The 22,304-nt window shown below is 61.5% G+C and overlaps 1 protein-coding gene across 1 annotated transcript in view; it reads left to right on the forward strand.

Annotated features, from left to right (window-relative positions):
• The window catches only part of LOC121287951 (paired box protein Pax-1-like), a 34,657-nt gene that overhangs the window by 2,649 nt on the left and 9,704 nt on the right, over positions 1-22,304 (forward strand). Inside the window, exon 2 of the mRNA XM_041206111.1 lies at positions 19,856-19,933. Within this exon, the coding sequence (XP_041062045.1) occupies positions 19,856-19,933 (78 nt within the window). The remainder of the gene's footprint in view (positions 1-19,855; positions 19,934-22,304) is intronic.

A 22,304-nucleotide genomic window follows, 5' to 3' on the forward strand; every position in this document is an offset into this window, starting at 1 on the left:
GAGAGGGAGGGAGGGGAGAGGGAGGGGGAGGGATGGAGGGGGAGAGAGAGAGGGAGGGAGGGGGAGAGAGAGGGAGGGGGAGAGAGAGAGAGAGGGAGGGGGAGCGAGAGAGGGAGGGAGGGGGAGAGAGAGAGGGAGGGAGGGGGAGAGAGAGAGAGAGGGAGGGGAGAGAGAGGGAGGGGAGAGGGAGGGGAGAGGGAGGGAGGGAGGGGGGAGAGAGAGAGAGGGAGGGGAGAGAGGGAGGGGAGAGGGAGGGGAGAGGGAGGGGAGAGAGAGGGAGGGGAGAGCGATGGGAGAGAGAGGGAGGGGAGAGAGGGAGGGGAGGGTAGAGAGAGGGAGGGGAGGGAGGGGAGAGAGAGAGGGAGGGGAGAGAGAGAGAGGGAGGGAGGGGGAGGGAGGGGAGGGGAGAGAGAGGGAGGGAGGGGGAGGGAGGGAAGAGAGGGAGGGAGGGGGAGGGAGGGGGAGAGAGAGGGAGGGGGAAGAGAGGGAGTGGGAGGGAGGTAGGGGGAGCGAGGGAGGGGAGAGGGAGGGGAGAGGGAGGGGGAGGGATGGAGGGGGGAGAGAGAGAGGGAGGGAGGGGGATAGAGAGAGGGAGGGAGAGAGAGGGAGAGAGAGGGAGGGGAGAGAGAGAGGGGGAGGGGGAGAGAGAGGGAGGGGAGAGAGAGAGAGGGAGGGGAGAGAGAGAGGGGGAGGGGGGAGAGAGGGGGCGGGGAGAGAGGGAGGGAGGGGAGAGAGGGAGGGAGGGAGGGAGGGGGAGAGAGGGAGGGAGGGGGTAGAGAGAGAGGGAGGGAGGGAGGGGGGAGAGAGAGAGGGGGAGAAAGAGGGAGGGAGGGGGAGAGAAAGAGGGAGTGAGGGAGGGGGAGGGAAAGAGGGAGGGAGGGGGAGAAGGAGGGAGGAGGAGAGAGTGAGGGAGGGGGGGAGAGAGGGAGGGAGGGAGCGAGGGGGAGAGAGGGAGGGAGGGGGGAGAGAGAGAGGGAGGGAGGGGGGAGAGAGAGAGGGGAGAAAGAGGGAGGGAGGGAGGGGGAGAGAAAGAGGGAGTGAGGGAGGGGGAGGGAAAGAGGGAGGGAGGGGGAGAAGGAGGGAGGGGGAGAGAGGGAGGGGGAGGGAAAGAGGGAGGGGGGAGGGGGAGAAAGAGGGAGGGAGGGGGAGGGAGGGAGGGGGAGAATGAGATGGAGAGAGGTGGAGAGAGAGATGGAGGGGGGGAGAGAGGGAGGCGGAGGGAAAGAGGAAGGGAGGGGGGAGAGAGAGAGGGGGAGGGAAAGAGGAAGGGAGGGGGGAGAGAGAGGGGGGGAAGGGAAGAGGGAGGGAGAGTGAGAGAGAGGGAGGGAAAGAGGGAGGGAGGGGGAGAAAGAGGGGGAGGGGGAGGGCGAGATATGAAGGGAGAGGGGGAGGGGGGAAAAGAGGGGGAGAGAGGGAGAGAGGGAGGGGTAGAGAGGGAGGGGGAGAGAGGGAGGGGGAGAGAGGGAGAAAGGGAGATGGAGGGAGGGAGGGGGAAGAGAGAGGGAGAAAGAGGGGGAGAAAGGGGAGAAAGAGGGGGAGGGAGGGTGGGGGAAAGAGAGAGAGGGGGAGAAAGAGGGGGAGAGAGGGAGCAAGGGGTCGATAGGAAGGGGAGGGAGGGGGAGGGGGAGAACGAGGGGGAGAGGGGGAGGGGGAGAGAGAGGGAGGGAGGGGGAGAGAGGGAGGGGGATGGAGGGAGGGTGTGGGGGAGAGGGGGAGAGAGGGAGGGGGAGAGAGGGAGGGGGAGAGGGAGGGGAGAGAGGGAGGGAGGGGGAGGGAGGGAAGGGGAGAGAGGGAGGGAGGGGGAAAGAGAGAGGGAGAAAGAGGGGGAGAGAGGGGGAGAAAGGGAGAGAGGGTGGGGGAGAGAGAGAGGGAGGAAGAGAGAGAGAGGGGGAGAAAGAGGGGGAGAGAGGGAGGGGGAGGGCGAGATAGGAAGGGGAAGGAGGGGGAGGGGGAGAAAGAGGGGGAGAGGGGGGAGGGAGAGAGGGGGGGAGAGAGGGAGGGGGAGGGAGGGGGAAAGAGAGAGGGAGAAAGAGGGGGAGAGAGGGGGAGAAAGAGGGGGGGAGAGACGGAGAGAGGGTGGGGGAGAGAGTGGGAGTGAGGGAGGAGGAGAGAGGGAGGGGGAGTGAGGGAGGGGTAGAAGGGGAGGGGGTGGTAGAGGGAGGGAGGGAGGGGGGAGAGAGAGAGGGAGGGAGAGTGCAAGAGGAGGGGGAGAGAGAGAGAGAGGGAGGGGGAGAGAGGGAGGGAGGGGTGAGAGAGAGAGGGAGCGAGGGGGGAGAGAGAGAGGGAGGGAGGGGGGAGAGAGAGAGGGAGGGAGGCGGGAGAGTGAGAGAGAGGGAGGGGGGGGAGAGAGAGGGAGGGAGGGGGGAGGGAGAGAGGGAGGGAGGGGGAGAGAGGGAGGGAGGGGGAGAGAGGGAGGGAGGGGAGAGGGAGGGAGGGGAGGGAGGGGGAGAGGGAGAGAGGGAGGGAGGGGGATAGAGAGAGAGAGGGAGGGAGGGGGAGGGAGAGAGAGGGACAGAGGGAGAGAGAGAGAGAGGGAGAGAGAGGGAGGGAGGGGAGAGAGGGAGGGAGGGGAGAGAGAGAGAGAGAGGGGGAGGGGGGAGAGAGAGAGAGAGAGGGAGGGGTGAGAGAGAGGGAGGGGGGAGAGGGAGGGGGGAGAGAGAGGGAGGGGGCGAGAGAGAGGGAGGGGGAGGGAGGGAGGGGGGGAGAGAGAGAGGGAGAGAGAGAGGGAGGGAGGGGGAGAGAGGGAGGGAGGAGAGAGAGAGGGAGGGGGAGGGAGGGAGGGGGAGAGAGAGAGAGGGAGGGAGGAAGGGGAGAGGGAGGGAGGGGAGAGGGAGGGGGAGAGGGCGAGAGGGGAGGGAGGGGGGAGAGGAGAGGAGGGGAGGGGGAGGGAGGGGGAGAGGGAGGGAAGGGGGAGGGGGAGGGAGGGAGGGGAGAGGGAGGGAGGGGAGAGGGAGGGGGAGGGATGGAGGGGGGGAGAGAGAGAGGGAGGGAGGGGGAGAGAGAGGGAGGGGGAGAGAGAGAGAGAGGGAGGGGGAGAGAGAGAGGGAGGGGGGAGGGAGGATAGAGGGAGGGAGGGAAGGGGGAGAGAGAGAGAGGGAGGGGAGAGAGAGAGAGGGGAGAGGGAGGGGAGAGGGAGGGGAGAGAGAGGGAGGGGAGAGCGATGGGAGAGAGAGGGAGGGGAGAGAGGGAGGGGAGGGTAGAGAGAGGGAGGGGAGGGAGGGGAGAGAGAGAGGGAGGGGAGAGAGAGAGAGAGGGAGGGAGGGGGAGGGAGGGGAGGGGAGAGAGAGGGATTGAGGGGGAGGGAGGGAAGAGAGAGGGAGGGAGGGGGAGGGAGGGAGGGGGAGAGAGAGGGAGGGGGAAGAGAGGGAGTGGGAGGGAGGTAGGGGGAGCGAGGGAGGGGAGAGGGAGGGGAGAGGGAGGGGGAGGGATGGAGGGGTGAGAGAGAGAGGGAGGGAGGGGGATAGAGAGAGGGAGGGAGAGAGAGGGAGAGAGAGGGAGGGGAGTGAGAGAGGGGGAGGGGGAGAGAGAGGGAGGGGAGAGAGAGAGAGGGAGGGGAGTGAGAGAGGGGGAGGGGGGAGAGAGGGGGCGGGGAGAGAGGGAGGGAGGGGAGAGAGGGAGGAGGGAGGGAGGGGGAGAGAGGGAGGGAGGGGGTAGAGAGAGAGGGAGGGAGGGAGGGGGGAGAGAGAGAGGGGGAGAAAGAGGGAGGGAGGGGGAGAGAAAGAGGGAGTGAGGGAGGGGGAGGGAAAGAGGGAGGGAGGGGGAGAAGGAGGGAGGAGGAGAGAGTGAGGGAGTGGGGGAGAGAGGGAGGGAGGGAGCGAGGGGGAGAGAGGGAGGGAGGGGGGAGAGAGAGAGGGAGGGAGGGAGGGGGGAGAGAGAGAGGGGAGAAAGAGGGAGGGAGGGAGGGGGAGAGAAAGAGGGAGTGAGGGAGGGGGAGGGAAAGAGGGAGGGAGGGGGAGAAGGAGGGAGGGGGAGAGAGGGAGGGGGAGGGAAAGAGGGAGGGGGGGAGGGGGAGAAAGAGGGAGGGAGGGGGAGGGAGGGAGGGGGAGAATGAGATGGAGAGAGGTGGAGAGAGAGATGGAGGGGGGGAGAGAGGGAGGGAGGGAGGGAAAGATGGAGGGAGGAGGGAAAGAGAGAGAGAGAAGGAGGGAAAGAGAGAGGGAGAGGGGAGAGAGAGGGGGGGAAGGGAAGAGGGAGGGAGAGTGAGAGAGAGGGAGGGAAAGAGGGAGGGAGGGGGAGAAAGAGGGGGAGGGGGAGGGCGAGATATGAAGGGAGAGGGGGAGGGGGGAAAAGAGGGGGAGAGAGGGAGAGAGGGAGGGGGAGAGAGGGAGGGGGAGAGAGGGAGAAAGGGAGATGGAGGGAGGGAGGGGGAAGAGAGAGGGAGAAAGAGGGGGAGAAAGGGGAGAAAGAGGGGGAGGGAGGGTGGGGGAAAGAGAGAGAGGGGGAGAAAGAGGGGGAGAGAGGGAGCAAGGGGTCGATAGGAAGGGGAGGGAGGGGGAGGGGGAGAACGAGGGGGAGAGGGGGAGGGGGAGAGAGAGGGAGGGAGGGGGAGAGAGGGAGGGGGATGGAGGGAGGGTGTGGGGGAGAGGGGGAGAGAGGGAGGGGGAGAGAGGGAGGGGGGAGGGAGGGGAGAGAGGGAGGGAGGGGGAGAGAGGGAAGGGGAGAGAGAGGGAGGGAAGGGGAAAGAGAGACGGAGAAAGAGGGGGAGAGAGGGGGAGAAAGGGAGAGAGGGTGGGGGAGAGAGAGAGGGAGGAAGAGAGAGAGAGGGGGAGAAAGAGGGGGAGAGAGGGAGGGGGAGGGCGAGATAGGAAGGGGAAGGAGGGGGAGGGGGAGAAAGAGGGGGAGAGGGGGGAGGGAGAGAGGGGGGAGAGAGGGAGGGGGAGGGAGGGGGAAAGAGAGAGGGAGAAAGAGGGGGAGAGAGGGGGAGAAAGAGGGGGGGAGAGACGGAGAGAGGGTGGGGGAGAGAGTGGGAGTGAGGGAGGAGGAGAGAGGGAGGGGGAGTGAGGGAGGGGTAGAAGGGGAGGGGGTGGTAGAGGGAGGGAGGGAGGGGGGAGAGAGAGGGAGGGGGGAAAGAGGGGGAGAGAGGGGGAGAAAGGGGGGAAAGAGGGAGGGGGAGGGTGAGTTAGGAAGGGGAGGGAGGGGGAGAGAGGGGGGGAGGGAGGGGGAGAGAGAGGGAGGGGGAAAGAGAGAGGGAGAGAGAGGGGGAGAGAGGGGGAGAAAGAGGGGGAGAGAGGGGGAGAAAGAGGGAGAGAGAGGGAGGGGGAGGGCGAGATAGGAAGGGGAGGGAGGGGGAAGGGGCGGGAGGGGGGAGGGGGGTAGGGGGAGGGAGGGGGGAGGGGGTGGGAGAGGCAGGGAGGGGGAGAGAGGGAGGGGGAGGGGGGAGGGGGAGAGAGTGAGGGGGAGAGAGGGAGGGAGAAAGAGCGTGAGAGAGGGGGAGAAAGACGGGGAGAGAGAGAGAGAGAGGGAGGAAGAGAGAGGGGGGGAGAAAGAGGGGGAGAGAGGGAGGGGGTGGGCGAGATAGGAAGGGGAGGGAGGGGGAGGGGAGAAAGAGGGGGGAGGGAGAGAGGGAGAGAGGGAGGGGGAGAGAGGGAGGGGGAGAGAGAGAGGGGGAGAGAGGGAGAGAGAGGGAGGGAGGGAGGGGGGAGAGAGAGAGAGGGAGGGAGAGAGAGAGCGAGGGGAGGAGGGGGGAGAGAGAGAGAGCGGGGGAGGGGGAGAGAGAGAGAGAGGGAGGGAGAGGGAGGGAGGGAGGGGGGAGAGAGAGAGAGGGAGGGAGAGAGAGAGCGAGGGGAGGAGGGGGGAGAGAGAGAGAGCGGGGAGGGGGAGAGAGGGAGGGAGGGGGGAGAGAGAGGGAGGGAGGGGTGAGAGAGAAGGAGGGAGGGGGAGAGAGAGAGGGAGGGGGGAGAGAGAGAGGGTGGGGGAGAGAGAGAGGGAGGTGGGAGAGAGAGAGGGGGACAGGGAGGGAGGGTGGAGAGAGAGAGGGGGGAGGGAGGGCAGGGGGGAGAGAGAGAGGGGGGAGGGAGGGCGGGGGGGGAGAGAGAGAGGGGGGGAGGGAGGCGAGAGAGGGAGGGAGGGAGGGGAGAGAGAGAGGGAGGGAGGGTAGAGAGAGAGGGAGGGAGGGTAGAGAGAGAGGGAGGGAGGTGGGAGATGGAGGGGGAGGGATGGGGAGAGAGAGGGAGGGAGGGTTGGGAGAGAGGGAGGGGGAGAGCGGGAGGGGGAGGGGGAGAGAGGGCGGGAGGGGGAGAGAGAGTGAGTGAGGGACGGGGGAGAGAGAGAGAGGAAGGGAGGGGAGAGAGAATGAGGGAGGGATGGGGAGAGGGGGAGGGGGAGAGGGAGAGGGGGACGGGGAGAGAGGGACGGGGAGAGAGGGAGGGGGACGGGGAGAGAGGGAGGGGGACGGGGAGAGAGTGAGGGGGACGGGGAGAGAGGGAGAGGGAGCGGGAGAGGGGGGAGGGAGAGAGTGAGGGAGGGAGGGGGAGAGAGGGGGAGAGAGGGAGATGGAGGGAGGGGGAGAGAGGGAGATGGATGTAGGGGGAGAGAGGGCGGGAGAGGGAAAGAGGGAGAGAGAGGGAGGGAGAGAGAGAGAGGGGGAGAAAGGGGGGGAGAGAGAGGGAGGGAGGGAAAGGGAGGGAGGGAAGGGGAGGGAGGGAGGGGGAGAGGGCGAGAGGGCAGGGAAGGGGGAGAGGAGAGGAGGGGAGGGGGAGGGAGGGGGAGAGGGAGGGAAGGGGGAGGGGGAGGGAGGGGAGAGGGAGGGGGAGGGATGGAGGGGGAGAGAGAGAGGGAGGGGAGGGGGAGAGAGAGGGAGGGGGAGAGAGAGAGGGAGGGAGGGGGAGAGAGAGAGAGAGGGAGGGGGAGAGAGAGAGAGAGAGGGAGAGAGAGAGAGGGAGAGAGAGAGAGGGAGGAGGGAGGGATGGGAGAGGGAGGGAGGGAGGGGGGAGAGAGAGAGAGAGGGAGGGGAGAGAGAGGGAGGGGAGAGGGAGGGGAGAGGGAGGGGAGAGAGAGGGAGGGGAGAGCGAGGGGAGAGAGAGGGAGGGGAGGGAGGGAGGGGAGGGGAGAGAGAGGGAGGGGAGGGAGGGGAGGGGAGAGAGAGAGGGAGGGGAGAGAGAGAGAGGGAGGGAGGGGGAGGGAGGGGAGGGGAGAGAGAGGGAGGGAGGGGGAGGGAGGGAAGAGAGAGGGAGGGAGGTGGAGGGAGGGAGGGGGAGAGAGAGTGAGGGGGGAGAGAGGGAGTGGGAGGGAGGTAGGGGGAGCGAGGGAGGGGAGAGGGACGGGAGAGGGAGGGAGGGGAGAGGGAGGGGGAGGGATGGAGGGGGGAGAGAGAGAGGGAGGGAGGGGGATAGAGAGAGGGAGGGAGAGAGAGGGAGAGAGAGGGAGGGGAGAGAGAGAGAGAGGGAGGGGAGAGAGAGAGAGCGAGGGGAGAGAGATGGAGGGGAGAGAGAGAGAGGGAGGGGAGAGAGTGGGGGAGGGGGGAGAAAGGGGGCGGGGAGAGAGGGAGGGAGGGAGGGGAGAGAGGGAGGGAGGGAGGGAGGGGGAGAGAGGGAGGGAGGGGGTTAGAGAGAGAGGGAGGGAGGGAGGGGGAGAGAGAGAGGGAGGGAGGGGGAGAGAGAGAGAGAGAGGGAGAGAGAGAGAGAGGGAGAGAGAGGGAGGGAGGAGGGAGGGATGGGAGAGGGAGGGAGGGAGGGGGGAGAGAGAGAGAGAGGGAGGGGAGAGAGAGGGAGGGGAGAGGGAGGGGAGAGGGAGGGGAGAGAGAGGGAGGGGAGAGCGAGGGGAGAGAGAGGGAGGGGAGGGAGGGAGGGGAGGGGAGAGAGAGGGAGGGGAGGGAGGGGAGGGGAGAGAGAGAGGGAGGGGAGAGAGAGAGAGGGAGGGAGGGGGAGGGAGGGGAGGGGAGAGAGAGGGAGGGAGGGGGAGGGAGGGAAGAGAGAGGGAGGGAGGTGGAGGGAGGGAGGGGGAGAGAGAGTGAGGGGGGAGAGAGGGAGTGGGAGGGAGGTAGGGGGAGCGAGGGAGGGGAGAGGGACGGGAGAGGGAGGGAGGGGAGAGGGAGGGGGAGGGATGGAGGGGGGAGAGAGAGAGGGAGGGAGGGGGATAGAGAGAGGGAGGGAGAGCGAGGGAGAGAGAGGGAGGGGAGAGAGAGAGAGAGGGAGGGGAGAGAGAGAGGGGGAGGGGGAGAGAGATGGAGGGGAGAGAGAGAGAGGGAGGGGAGAGAGTGGGGGAGGGGGGAGAGAGGGGGCGGGGAGAGAGGGAGGGAGGGAGGGAGGGGGAGAGAGGGAGGGAGGGGGTAGAGAGAGAGAGGGAGGGAGGGAGGGGGAGAGAGAGAGGGGGAGAAAGAGGGAGGGAGGGAGGGGGAGAGAAAGAGGGAGTGAGGGAGGGGGAGGGAAAGAGGGAGGGAGGGGGAGAAGGAGGGAGGGGGAGAGAGTGAGGGAGGGGGGGGAGAGAGGGAGGGAGGGAGGGAGGGGGAGAGAGGGAGGGAGGGGGGAGAGAGAGAGGGAGGGAGGGAGGGGGGAGAGAGAGAGGGGGAGAAAGAGGGAGGGAGGGAGGGGGAGAGAGAGAGGGAGGGGGGAGAGAGAGAGGGAGGAGGGAGAGAGAGAGGGAGGTGGGAGAGAGAGAGGGGGACAGGGAGGGAGGGTGGAGAGAGAGAGGGGGGAGGGAGGGCAGGGGGGAGAGAGAGAGGGGGGAGGGAGGGCGGTGGGGAGAGAGAGAGGGGGGGAGGGAGGCGAGAGAGGGAGGGAGTGAGGGGAGAGAGAGAGGGAGGGAGGGTAGAGAGAGAGGGAGGGAGGGTAGGGAGAGAGGGAGGGCGGCGGGAGAGGGAGGGGGAGGGATGGGGAGAGAGAGGGAGGGAGGGTTGGGAGAGAGGGAGGGGGGAGAACGGGAGGGGGAGGGGGAGAGAGGGCGGGAGGGGGAGAGAGAGTGAGTGAGGGACGGGGGAGAGAGAGAGAGGAAGGGAGGGGAGAGAGAATGAGGAAGAGATGGGGAGAGGGGGAGGGGGAGAGGGAGAGGGGGACGGGGAGAGAGGGACGGGGAGAGAGGGAGGGGGACGGGGAGAGAGTGAGGGGGACGGGGAGAGAGGGAGAGGGAGCGGGAGAGGGGGGAGGGAGAGAGTGATGGAGGGAGGGGGAGAGAGGGGGAGAGAGGGAGATGGAGGGAGGGGGAGAGAGGGAGATGGATGTAGGGGGAGAGAGGGCGGGAGAGGGAAAGAAGGAGAGAGAGGGAAGGAGAGAGAGAGAGGGGGAGAAAGGGGGGGAGAGAGAGGGAGGGAGGGAAGGGGAGGGAGGGAGGGAGGGGGAGAGAGGGAGGGAGGGGAGAGGGAGGGAGGGGAGAGGGAGGGGGAGATGGTGAGAGGGGAGGGAAGGGGGAGAGGAGAGGAGGGGAGGGGGAGGGAGGGGGAGAGGGAGGGAAGGGGGAGTGGGAGGGAGGGAGTGGAGAGGGAGGGAGGGGAGAGGGAGGGGGAGGGATGGAGGGGGAGAGTGAGAGGGAGGGAGGGGGAGAGAGAGGGAGGGGGAGAGAGAGAGGGAGGTGGAGAGGGAGAGAGAGAGTGAGGGAGGGGTGAGAGAGGGAGGGGGGAGAGAGAGAGGGAGAGGAGAGAGAGGGAGAGAGAGAGAGGGAGGAGGGAGGGAGGGGAGAGGGAGGGAGGGGGGAGAGAGAGAGAGAGGGAGGGGAGAGAGAGGGAGGGGAGAGGGAGGCAGAGGGAGGGGAGAGAGAGGGAGGGGAGAGCGAGGGGAGAGAGAGGGAGGGGAGAGAGGGAGGGGAGGGGAGAGAGAGGGAGGGGAGGGAGGGGAGGGGCGAGAGAGAGGGAGGGGAGAGAGAGAGAGGGAGGGAGGGGGAGGGAGGGGAGGGGAGAGAGAGGGAGGGAGGGGGGAGGGAGGGAAGAGAGAGGGAGGGAGGGGGAGGGAGGGAGGGGGAGAGAGAGGGAGGGGGGAGAGAGAGGGAGGGGGGGAGAGAGGGAGTGGGAGGGAGGTAGGGGGAGCGAGGGAGGGGAGAGGGAGGGGAGAGGGAGGGAGGGGAGAGGGAGGGGGAGGGATGGAGGTGGGAGAGAGAGAGGGAGGGAGGGGGATAGAGAGAGGGAGGGAGAGAGAGGGAGAGAGAGGGAGGGGAGAGAGAGGGAGAGGGGGGAGAGAGGGGGCAGGGAGAGAGGGAGGGAGGGAGGGGAGAGAGGGAGGGAGGGAGGGAGGGGGAGAGGGGGAGGGAGGGGGTAGAGAGAGAGGGAGGGAGGGAGGGGGGAGAGAGAGAGGGGGAGAAAGAGGGAGGGAGGGAGGGGGAGAGAAAGAGGGAGTGAGGGAGGGGGAGGGAAAGAGGGAGGGAGGGGGAGAAGGAGGGAGGGGGAGAGAGGGACGGGGAGGGAAAGAGGGAGGGAGGGGGAGGGGGAGAAAGAAGGAGGGAGGGGGAGGGAGGGAGGGGGAGAATGAGATGGAGAGAGGTGGAGAGAGAGATGGAGGGGGGGAGAGAGGAAGGGGGAGGGAAAGAGGAAGGGAGGGGGGAGAGAGAGAGGGGGAGGGAAAGAGGAAGGGAGGGGGGAGAGAGAGAGGGGGAAGGGAAGAGGGAGAGTGAGAGAGAGGGAGGGAAAGAGGGAGGGAGGGGGAGAAAGAGGGGGAGGGGGAGGGCGAGATATGAAGGGAGAGGGGGAGGGGGGAAAAGAGGGGGAGAGAGGGAGAGAGGGAGGGGGAGAGAGGGAGGGGGAGAGAGGGAGGGGGAGAGAGTGAGGGAGGGGGGGGAGAGAGGGAGGGAGGGAGGGAGGGGGAGGGAGGGAGGGAGGGGGAGAGAGGGAGGGAGGGGGGAGAGAGAGAGGGAGGGAGGGAGGGGGGAGAGAGAGAGGGGGAGAAAGAGGGAGTGAGGGAGGGGGAGAGAAAGAGGGAGTGAGGGAGGGGGAGGGAAAGAGGGAGGGAGGGGGAGAAGGAGGGAGGGGGAGAGAGGGAGGGGGAGGGAAAGAGGGAGGGAGGGGGAGGGGGAGAAAGAGGGAGGGAGGGGGAGGGAGGGAGGGGGAGAATGAGATGGAGAGAGGTGGAGAGAGAGATGGAGGGGGGGAGAGAGGGAGGGGGAGGGAAAGAGGAAGGGAGGGGGGAGAGAGAGAGGGGGAGGGAAAGAGGAAGGGAGGGGGGAGAGAGAGGGGGGAAGGGAAGAGGGAGGGAGAGTGAGAGAGAGGGAGGGAAAGCGGGAGGGAGGGGGAGAAAGAGGGGGAGGGGGAGGGTGAGATATGAAGGGAGAGGGGGAGGGGGGAAAAGAGGGGGAGAGAGGGAGAGAGGGAGGGGTAGAGAGGGAGGGGGAGAGAGGGAGGGGAGAGAGAGGGAGAAAGGGAGGTGGAGGGAGGGAGGGGGAAGAGAGAGGGATAAAGAGGGGGAGAAAGGGGAGAAAGAGGGGGAGGGAGGGTGGGGGAAAGAGAGAGAGGGGGAGAAAGAGGGGGAGAGGGGGAGGGGGAGAGAGAGGGAGGGAGGGGGAGAGAGGGAGGGGGATGGAGGGAGGGTGTGGTGGAGAGGGGGAGAGAGGGAGGGGGAGAGAGGGAGGGGGAGAGGGAGGGGAGAGAGGGAGGGAGGGGGAAAGAGAGAGGGAGAAAGAGGGGGAGAGAGGGGGAGAAAGGGAGAGAGGGTGGGGGAGAGAGAGAGGGAGGAAGAGAGAGAGAGGGGGAGAAAGAGGGGGAGAGAGGGAGGGGGAGGGCGAGATAGGAAGGGGAAGGAGGGGGAGGGGGAGAAAGAGGGGGAGAGGGGGGAGGGAGAGAGGGGGGGAGAGAGGGAGGGGGAGGGAGGGGGAAAGAGAGAGGGAGAAAGAGGGGGAGAGAGGGGGAGAAAGAGGGGGGGAGAGACGGAGAGAGGGTGGGGGAGAGAGTGGGAGTGAGGGAGGAGGAGAGAGGGAGGGGGAGTGAGAGAGGGGTAGAAGGGGAGGGGGTGGTAAAGGGAGGGAGGGAGGGGGGAGAGAGAGGGAGGGGGGAAAGAGAGGGAGAAAGAGGGGGAGAGAGGGGGAGAAAGGGGGGAAAGAGGGAGGGGGAGGGTCAGATAGGAAGGGGAGGGAGGGGGAGAGAGAGGGGGGAGGGAGGGGGAGAAAGAGAGAGGGGGAGAGAGGGGGAGAAAGAGGGAGAGAGGGGGAGAAAGAGGGAGAGAGGGGGAGGGGGAGGGCGAGATAGGAAGGGGAGGGAGGGGGAAGGGGCGGGAGGGGGGAGGGGGAAGGGGGAGGGATGGGGGAGGGGGTGGGAGAGGCAGGGAGGGGGAGAGAGGGAGGGGGAGGGGGGAGGGGGAGAGAGTGAGGGGGAGAGAGGGAGGGAGAAAGAGCGTGAGAGAGGGGGAGAAAGACGGGGAGAGAGAGAGAGAGAGAGGGAGGAAGGGGGGGAGAAAGAGGGGGAGAGAGGGAGGGGGTGGGCGAGATAGGAAGGGGAGGGAGGGGGAGGGGAGAAAGAGGGGGGAGGGAGAGAGGGAGGGGGAGAGAGGGAGGGGGAGAGAGAGAGGGGGAGAGAGGGAGAGAGACGGAGGGAGGGAGGGGGGAGAGAGAGAGAGGGAGGGAGAGAGAGAGCGAGGGGAGGAGGGGGGAGAGAGAGAGAGCGGGGGAGGGGGAGAGAGAGAGAGGGAGGGAGAGGGAGGGAGGGAGGGGGGAGAGAGAGAGAGGGAGGGAGAGAGAGAGCGAGGGGAGGAGGGGGGAGAGAGAGAGAGCGGGGGAGGGGGAGAGAGAGAGAGGGAGGGAGAGAGAGAGGGTGGGAGTGGGGAGAGAGAGAGAGAGGGAGGGGGAGAGAGAGGGAGGGAGGGGGAGAGAGGGAGGGAGGGGGGAGAGAGAGTGGGAGGGGGGAGAGAGAGAGGGAGGGGGGAGAGAGAGAGGGGGACAGGGAGGGAGGGTGGAGAGAGAGAGGGGGGAGGGAGGGCAGGGGGGAGAGAGAGAGGGGGGAGGGAGGGCGGGGGGGAGAGAGAGAGGGGGAAGGGAGGCGAGAGAGGGAGGGAGGGAGGGTAGAGAGAGAGGGAGGCAGGGTAGAGAGAGAGGGAGGGAGGGTTGGGAGAGAGGGAGGGGGAGAGCGGGAGGGGGAGGGGGAGAGAGGGCGGGAGGGGGAGAGAGAGTGAGTGAGGGACGGGGGAGCGAGAGAGAGGAAGGGAGGGGAGAGAGAATGAGGGAGGGATGGGGAGAGGGGGAGGGGGAGAGGGAGAGGGGGACGGGGAGAGAGGGACGGGGAGAGAAGGAGGGGGACGGGGAGAGAGTGAGGGGGACGGGGAGAGAGGGAGAGGGAGCGGGAGAGGGGGGGAGGGAGAGAGTGAGGGAGGGAGGGGGAGAGAGGGGGAGAGAGGGAAATGGAGGGAGGGGGAGAGAGGGAGATGGATGTAGGGGGAGAGAGGGCGGGAGAGGGAAAGAGGGAGAGAGAGGGAGGGAGAGAGAGAGAGGGGGAGAAAGGGGGGGAGAGAGAGGGAGGGAGGGAAAGGGAGGGAGGGAAGGGGAGGGAGGGAGGGAGGGGGAGAGAGGGAGGGAGGGAGGGAGGGGGAGAGAGGGAGGGAGGGAGGGGGAGAGAGAGAGGGAGGGAGGGAGGGGGGAGAGGGAGGGAGGGAGGGGGAGAGAGAGGGAGGGAGGGAGGGGGAGAGTGAGGGAGGGAGGGGGAGAGAGAGAGAGGGAGGGAGGGAGGGGGGAGAGAGAGGGAGGGAGGGGGAGAGAGAGAGGGAGGGAGTGAGGGGGAGAGAGAGAGGGAGGGAGGGGTAGAGAGAGGGAGGGAGGGGGAGAGAGAGAGAGGGAGGGAGGGGGAGAGAGAGAGGGAGGGAGGGGGAGAGAGGGAGTGAGGGAGGGGGAGAGAGAGGGAGGGAGGGAGGGGGAGAGAGGGAGGGAGGGAGGGGGAGAGAGAGAGAGGGAGGGAGGGGGAGAGAGAGAGGGAGGGAGTGGGAGAGAGAGAGGGAGGGAGGGGGAGAGAGAGAGGGAGGGAGGGGGAGAGAGAGAGGGAGGGAGGGGGAGAGAGAGATAGGGAGGGAGGGGGAGAGAGATAGGGAGGGAGGGGGAGAGAGATAGGGAGGGAGGGGGAGAGAGGGAGGGAGGGAGGTGGAGAGGGGGAGGGAGGGGGAGAGGGGGAGGGAGGGGGAGGGAGGGGGAGAGAGGGAGGGAGGGGGAGAGGGGGAGGGAGGTAGAGGAAGGGAGGTGGAGAGAGAGAGGGGGCAGGAGGGGGAGGGGGAGAGAGGGAGGGTGGGAGGGGGCGAGAGAGGGAAGGTGGGTGGGAGGGGGAGAGAGAGATGGAGGGAGTGGGAGAGAGGAAGGGTGAGGGAGGGAGAGAGGGAGGGAGAGAGGGAGGGAGAGAGGGAGGGGGAGAGGGAGAGAGGGAGTGAGGGGGAGAGAGGGAGGGAGAGAAGGGGCGGCAGAGGGAGAGAGTGGGAGAAGGAGGGGAGGGAGGGTGTGGCAGAGGGAGAGGGAAGAGGAAGGGAGGGGGAGGGAGGGGGAGGGAGGGGGAGGGGTTTGGGGGGAGAAGGAGGGTGGTGGGGCTTGGAGATGGGGTGGGGGACGGATAGCGAGGGGGCAGAGGAGGGGGCAGGGAGTGGATAGGGAGGAGGAGAAAGAGGGAGGAGGGAGGGAAACAGGGAGGGGGAGGGGAGGTAGAGAGATGGGGAGGGTGGGGGAGAGAGGGGGGAGGGAGGGATGGATGGAAGGGGAGGGGAGAGAGGGCGGTAGGGGGAGGGGAGAGAGGGAGATAGGGCGAGGGGAGAGAGAGAGAGAGAGGGAGGGGGAGTGAGAAAGGGAGGGAGGGAAGGGAGGGAAGGAATGAGCGAGGGGAAGAGAGAGCGGGAGGGAGAGAGTGAGAGCGGAGGGAGGGGAGAGAGGGAGGGAGACGGAGTTGGAGAATGAAGGAGAGAGGGGGAGGAGGAGGGGAGGAGGAGGAGGGGGTGAGGGAGGGAGAGAGAGAGGGAGGAAGAGGGAGGGAGGGGAGAGAGAGATGGAGGGAGGGAGGGAGGGGGAAAGGGAGGGGGAGGGTGAGGGAGAGAGAGGGAGGGTGAGGGAGAGAGAGGGAGGGAGGGGGAGAGGGAGAGAGACGGAGGGAGGGAAGGGGTGAGAGAGAGGGTGAGAGAGAGGGAGGGAGTGAAGGGTTGAGAGAGAGGGGGAGAGAGAGAGGGAGGGAAGGGGAACAGAGAGTGGCAGGGTGGGGGAGTGGGAGTGGGAGAGACAGGGAGGGAGGAAGGGCGATTGAGAGAGGCGGAAGGAGTGGGGATGAAAGATGCAGGGAGTGGGGTGAGAGAGGGAGGGAGGGGAAGAGAGGGAGGGAGGGGAAGAGAGAGAGGGAGGGAGGGGAATTGAGAGTGGGAGGGGAAGAGAGAGAGTGGGAGGGGGAGGGAGGGTGTGGCAGAGGGAGGGAGTCAGAGGGAGGGAGGGAGGGGGAGAGAGAGAGAGGGAGGAAGGCAGAGGGAGGGAAGAGGAGAGAGAGAGAGGGAGGGAGACAGAGGGGGAGCAGAGTGGGGCAGAAGGAGGATGGAGGGCCGTGGTGATGGGGTTGGGGAGGGATAGCGAGGTGGCAGTGGAGGGGAGTGAGAGAAGGAGGGAGAGACAGAGGGAGAGGGAAGGGGAGGGTGAGAGATGGGGAGGGAGGGGGAGAATGAAGGAGGGAGGGGAGGGGGATGGGGACAGGGGAGAGAGGGATGGATGGAAGGGGAGGGGAGAGAGGGATGGATGGAAGGGGAGGGGAGTGAGAGATGGAGGGAGGGGTGGGGAGACAGAGGGAATGAGGGGGAGAGAGAAAGGGAGGGAGGGGGAGAGAGGGAGGGAGGGAAGGTATGAAAGAGAGGATGAGAGAGGGGGGAGGGAGGGTGAGAGAGAGGAGAGGGAGGGGGAGAGAGAGGGAGAGAGAGAGAGAGGGAAGTGAGGGGCTGAGAGACAGAGGGAGGAGGAGTGGGAGGGAGGGCGAGAGTGAGGGGAAGGGACAGAGGGAGGGGGAGTGGGAGAGACAAGGAGGGAGGAGGGGGAAAGAGAGAGAGGGAGGGAGACGGAGTTGGAGAATGAAGGAGAGAGGGGGAGGAGGAGGACGGAGGAGGAGGAGGGGGTGAGGGAGGGAGGGAAGAGAGATTGAGGGAGGGGCAGAGAGAGGGACCGAGGGAGGGGGAGAGAGAGAGACGGAGGGAGGGGGACAGAGGGAGGGGGGAGAGAGAGAGAGAGGGAGGGAGGGGGAGAGAGAGAGGGGGAGAGAAAGAGAGGGAGGGAGGGGGAGGGAGGGGGACAGGGAGGGGAAGGGACAGAGGGAGGGGGAGTGGGAGAGAGAGACGGAGGGAGAAAGAGATGGAGGGAGAGAGAGAAGGAGAGGTGGAGGGAGATGGATGGAGGGTGAGAGGGAGGGGTAGAGAGAGGGGTGGAGAGAGAGGGGAGGGAGAGATGGAGGGAGGGGATCGGGAGAGAGAGGGAGGGAGTGTTCAGGGAGAGAGAGGAAGAGAGGGTGAGAGGCAGAGGGCGCGAGCAGGAAGTGAGAGGGAGCGAGGGGAGGGGAGAGGGGAGAGGGGGAGGGAGAGAAGGAGGCGGGAGGAGGAGCGGGAGGGGGAGGGGAGAGGAGAGGGGGGAGGGATAGAGGGAGGGAGGGGATAGGGAGAGAGAGGGAGGGAGGGCGGAGGGAGAGAGGGCGAGCAGGAAGTGAGAGGGAGCGAGGGGAGGGGAGAGGGGGAGGGAGAGAAGGAGGGGGAGGATAGGGGAGGGGGTGGGAAGGGGGAACAGGAGAGAGGGGGAGTGAGGGGATGGGGAGAGAAGAAACACCTCACAATCGATATTGGGCTCTCAATCTGCAATGATTTAAACAGGCGCTGGAAGCAACGGCGAGGATTATTGTACGTTCGCCAATTAGGCTCGATTTTTGCTGCTTTAAATATGTAGAAAGGCAAAATCATCTCTCAACCAATCAGGGCAATGCTGCCGTGTGAGAAAAAACAAAGCAATTTTGTTTAGAGGCATTTTTTGATTAAATAGCATCTTTTAAAATTCATTTATGGGATGTGGGCATCGCTGGGTCCTTTAGTGCCTTTGAGACGGTGGTGGGCAGCTGCCTTCTGGAACCTGCTATTGCCATTTAGTACATATTTATTACACTGTGGAAGGCTCTGGGTTTTAAATAAAAGTAACAGTTCTCTTTTAAATTACGGAATCTAAAATATTTATCCTGGTCAGCCGAGTATGTTGGAAATAAACACAGGCGACAAACAATCTTTTTTTTTGGGCCGGGGATTACTGTAATCCAACATTTTAAAAATGCACCCTTTTTCTGGTTATTTTCATGTAATATGAATAAGAGATAAATCAGTGGATTAACAAGGGGATCCAGACGTTTTACCCCAGCCCAATTCTTAATGACATTAACCTAAACCGGAGAACTGTAGGCTTCAGCACATTAAGAGAGAAGCGGGCTTCAGAAATATGCTTCCATTAACCATTCCTCAATCCAACACGGTCTCTTTAAATGCACATTGTGGGACCTATAAAAACTGTCAACCACTTAGAAATATGGGAACCAATTTGCAATTGCGTTCAGACAAATTACGTAGAACTAAGGCTCGGCGCATCAATTTATAACTCCCGATCCCGCGTTAATTGCAACGGGAAAACGACAGCCCCATCGGAACAAAACTTGCCTCAGATGATCTTGATATGACAGCGCTCATTACGAATAGCTACTTGTTTCCTTAATCTTTAAACCGGGAGGAGGAGACCACAACGGTTCAGTGGCGGAATTAATTTGGGGGAATCAATTAAGAGGGGTTTACGGCAATTTAGAATTGCATTCGTCACTGTAAATATCCCATGCCGGGCTAAATTGCTATGTACAGACTTGCGGCGGTGGGGGGGGGAGATGAGTAACTGAGGCCAGCCGGGCACATGGTACCTCTCACACGGGCTCACAATTGTGGGCAATATATAGGACATGGTAAACACAGTCTAGCGCCTATCCGGTTCGGGACCAGCGCAGCACACATAGGGCTCTGTTACCGATTTGTTTTTTGGAGTGCTCTTCTTAGTCCACCGTCTAAACAACAATGGTGGTTGATAGTTCTCAAGCAATCCATACATAAACAGGACGGTTCGCGGTTTGAGCTTCATAGCTGAATTTATAATATAATATCATCGCTAAACAATACTCACTTGCACGTTGGTAATAAGGAAGTCAACGTTTTGCATTGAATTGATTTATTTAACAACCGATATCTTAATGTGCTAGATGCTGTTGCTTTAGATGCACTAAAAAAAGCTTGCTTACTTGGAGCACCTCGTATTCAACTCTAAGAGCAAAAGAAGTAAGAATCACTATAACTAAAGCTACACATTTTTTCCCCTTCGGAAAGAGAATGTATTGAAACTTGCATCCAGAGCAGCAGCATTTAGGGGGTTTGTTTGCTGCGCTCGGGACACGGGCAGTTCCGTGTTGTCCCTGAGCTGCTCCATGTAAACATACAAGCGACAACCTCAACCTTACCTGACATTTTCAACCCAGATCCTTTCATTCAAACAATCCCGCCGATGGGTGACCTTTTGTAATCCAGGAACCTGCTCAGCAATGGGTTTGTCATCGAAGAGCCAGTGTGACTTGAGACTTCACCGCTCCATTCACAGCTCTCGTTCGGACTGCTCCCCCCCCCCCCCCCTGCCTGAGCCCCAGCCCCCACCCTAGCTCACAATGCTCGTGAGTTCCACCAGGGGGAGACACTCTGCTGTTAAACTCACCGCGCTCTCCCAACACCGGGGCTCGGGTTTCAGAGAGGTCATTCCGCCCTTCGGATTAGCACCTGGACCAGAGTTTATTTACTACACAATGTTTGGCCGCCGGCGGCAGAGATGAATTTAGGACGATTTTGGTGTTTTCACTTTTCTTATCCAGTGTCATCTAATGACTTCAACTAAAAATGCTTATACATGTTTTCAAATTCCTCAATAGCCCCCTCCCTCCTCTCTCTGTAACACCCTCCGGGCCTACAATGCTCCTTCCTCTGCACTCCTTCAATCCTGACCTCGTGTGCGTCCTACCCCCATTTCAAATGAACCCACCATCGGCAGTGGACCTGCCTCGGCCCTAAATTTTGGAATTCACCCCATAAACGTCACAACCTCTCTCCCCGTGAGGAAAATAGAAACAAGAGTAGGCCATTCAGCCCCTCCAACCTATCCTAAATATATCATTTAATTAGTTCATGATTAATGTATATGTTAACTCCGGCCACCTTAATGGGCAGAGTCTATCTACCTTAAAGATGCCCCTTAACACAAATCCCAGCTCTTATCCCTATATTTCTTTCTGTGACATTGTCACCTCCGAGTCATAAGAGTTTCCAGGTTCAAGTTCCACCGCTGGCTTTGAGCACAGAAATGAAGGTTGACACTCCGATGCAGCACCGAGGGTGTGCTGCACTGTCGGAGGTGCTGTTTTTTGTTCAGATGAGACCTTAAACTAAGGCCCCATCTGCCTGCTCGGATGGATATAAAAGATCCCATGGCACTATTTGGAAGAAGAGCAGGGGAGTCAGCCCCCGTGTCCTGGCTACTATGCCACCCAACATCCCCTCCCACACCCACACACACACACACACACACACAGGCAGATTATCTGGTCGTTTTATCATTGCTGTTTGTGGGAGCTTGCTGTGTGCAAATATTGACTGTCCTTCCTACATTATAATAGTGACTACACTTCAAACCTGCCTCACTGACTGTAAAGCGTTTAGAGAGGTCTAGTGGCCCTGAAAAGCACTCTGTAAATAGAAGCTTTTTCATTCTTTCAGTCATTTTCTGTCTGATTACACTCCAGTGAAGCACCTTCCGATGTTTCACTCTTTGATTCCCCAGAAGATTATTTCGTCATGAAAATTTCCATCAATCCTGGAAATTTGTGTCCTCCCCCTCACCCCTACCCACCACAACTAAGGACACTACATCATTTTTCAAAGCTCCTCTTTTAAACCTTTTTATAATTCTTCAGAAAGTGAAATCTGGAACTTTTTTCTGTTCCAGCAAGCTGTTGCGACTGGACCAATGGAAATTTTACATGCTAAGGCACGTAGGTTTTAGTTAGGTGAAGGTTATTATTGAATATGGATCGATGGTGAGCAAATCAAGTTAAAATGCAGGCCAACCACGATCTAACTGAATGAGGAAACAGAGCTGGAGGGGCCGAATGGCTTATTCATGTTCCAATTTTCATTTTTTCGCAGTTGGGTACCCTTGCAAATGTAAGATTGGCCAAGAAAATGGTACTGGACATAAGCAATTGAGGGCAACACCCCATTTTGCCTCGTCAGGCGCCCATGTACATGTATCTCTGCTTTATGAGACAGGTTGCAGTGTTTCCCTTGGGAAATGTATTATTGGCCCATAAAGCTCTCTCGTACTGTGCAGCCACCGAGAGGAGACATCAATAGAGCTCTTATTTATTTTGACTCTCCATCGAGTCTCACGATTTCTGTTAATAAAATAAAGTCCTAGCAATATACATAAACGGCGGACAAAATATACATGTGCTCCATTTTACTGGGCTAGACAGGGGCAAATAAATAATGCCCAAAATATATGTCTTCTATAGGACTGATGCGGGATTCTTCGAGCGTCGGGTACCAGTCTGCAAAAGTTGATTCGCATCGAATAAAGCTTATTTCCAATGGTTAGGCCAGGCGTCGCCACCGCATTCGTCGTTTTATTAAAGACACCGTTGGCCCACAATAATGAATGAGTTTCATCGCTAACCTTAGTGCGCGCACAGAAATGTTGGTATTTTAGTATTCCGATACACCAACACCTCAAGCAAATATGCCTCATTCGATTTTCCAACTCAAAAATGTACAGGCACTTTTGTAAGTGTAAATTACATATGTAATTACATTTGCAAATTACATATGCGTGTGTAAATGTGCAGGCGCCTTTTTAAATTCTAAAATGTAAATGCACCTTTGAACAATCGACCAAAACCCACTAAAGCGTGATCCTCTCTAACAAATAATCGGTTTTAATTCCGATTCTATAATAACCCAACGTTATTTCTACCAATTAAAATGATAAAAGGAGAGAATGGTTAGCTGTAAGAATTTAAGTGTATGATTCTAATAAACCATTGAGAGACTTTCCATAAACAGCTGTAACAAAACAAAAACATGCTTGTCGCCTAGTCTATTATTTGATCATTTTAAACCCATTTAATTACAGATCGCAAACGCTACAAAAACGGGGGGTGGGTGGGGTGGGAGGGCGGTTTGGTGTCAGTACTGATGTGCAAGATTTATTGATATGTTTATTTTAATATTTTGAATTGTCTGATATTTGACTATAGGACTGGGGGTGGGAGGGGGTTGGGGGTGGTCGGGTGTGTGAGTGGAGGGAGGGGGGTGGTGGGAGGCGGGGGCACAGCGGGGAATTCCTTGCTTCCCATTGTTCAGAGCTTTGGAATGCCAAATGCCAGCTCGAGTTGTGTAAGCACCTGAATGGCATTTGCTTTTTCTCAGGTTCCCACCTCCACCCCCCCCCCCCCCCCCACCCATCCCCCCGCTCCTGCTTCCCCCCTTCCGCCCCCCCACCCCCCGCCCCCGCCACCACCTCCTCCCCCAACCTTCTTATTTATCTGGTCACTTCCCCTCCGAATCGCTTGGAGAGGTGGGATGGGGAGGGGGGTGAAGAGGTTGCAATTTTGACCTCTGCTGATTTCTTACATGTGTGTTCTCTACGGGAGAAACAGAGGAGGCACGTCCCGAAACTATAAACTGCAGCTTCCAGAAGCACTGACAGTTTTTTTGTGACCTGTGGGACGGCGGATATATTATTATTTCAACTGTGTAAAGGATGAGCAGATTAACGATATGCCCCCCCATGCCGACATACGGTGCGCAGATTGCGCCTTCCTGGCGATATCGTATTATCACTTAAACGACTAAAACTGGTCTCAAAAGGTGCATTCAGGTCATAGGAGAGAGCTTGTTTGCAGTCGGAATATTTTGAAAGCTGGCGAAGATGGTTTGTAAGTGTCGGGAAGGGGCTGAGAGTGAAACATTCGATTCTAACTTACTGTATTTCACTTGTTATTGGTGACAGTGTGTAAGAAAGTAAAGGATTCGTTATGGACACAGCAAAATGGGGATTTTCTTGATTGACCACTTACACCAACCGTTTCCCTTCTGTGAAAATAAACTTTAGGATTTTTTCCCCTCTCACAGCTAGTTAAAATAATTACCAGAAACGATGTTAATGTGCAGACCGTGTTCTGAAGAATGTAGCATTATTTTATACTGATGAAATTACAAGTGCAGCCAAGCAATGGGAACATCCATTGCAGCCTCCCCATCTTTCAACCTCGAAAACAACGATTATTGAAGTATCGCTTTTCCTTGATTGATGTTGCAAGATTGTGATAGTGACTAATATGGACGCTCTTTAGATTACATCAT

This window comes from Carcharodon carcharias, chromosome 2 (genome assembly GCF_017639515.1).
Source record: "Carcharodon carcharias isolate sCarCar2 chromosome 2, sCarCar2.pri, whole genome shotgun sequence".
In the NCBI taxonomy this organism is placed as follows: domain Eukaryota; kingdom Metazoa; phylum Chordata; class Chondrichthyes; order Lamniformes; family Lamnidae; genus Carcharodon; species Carcharodon carcharias.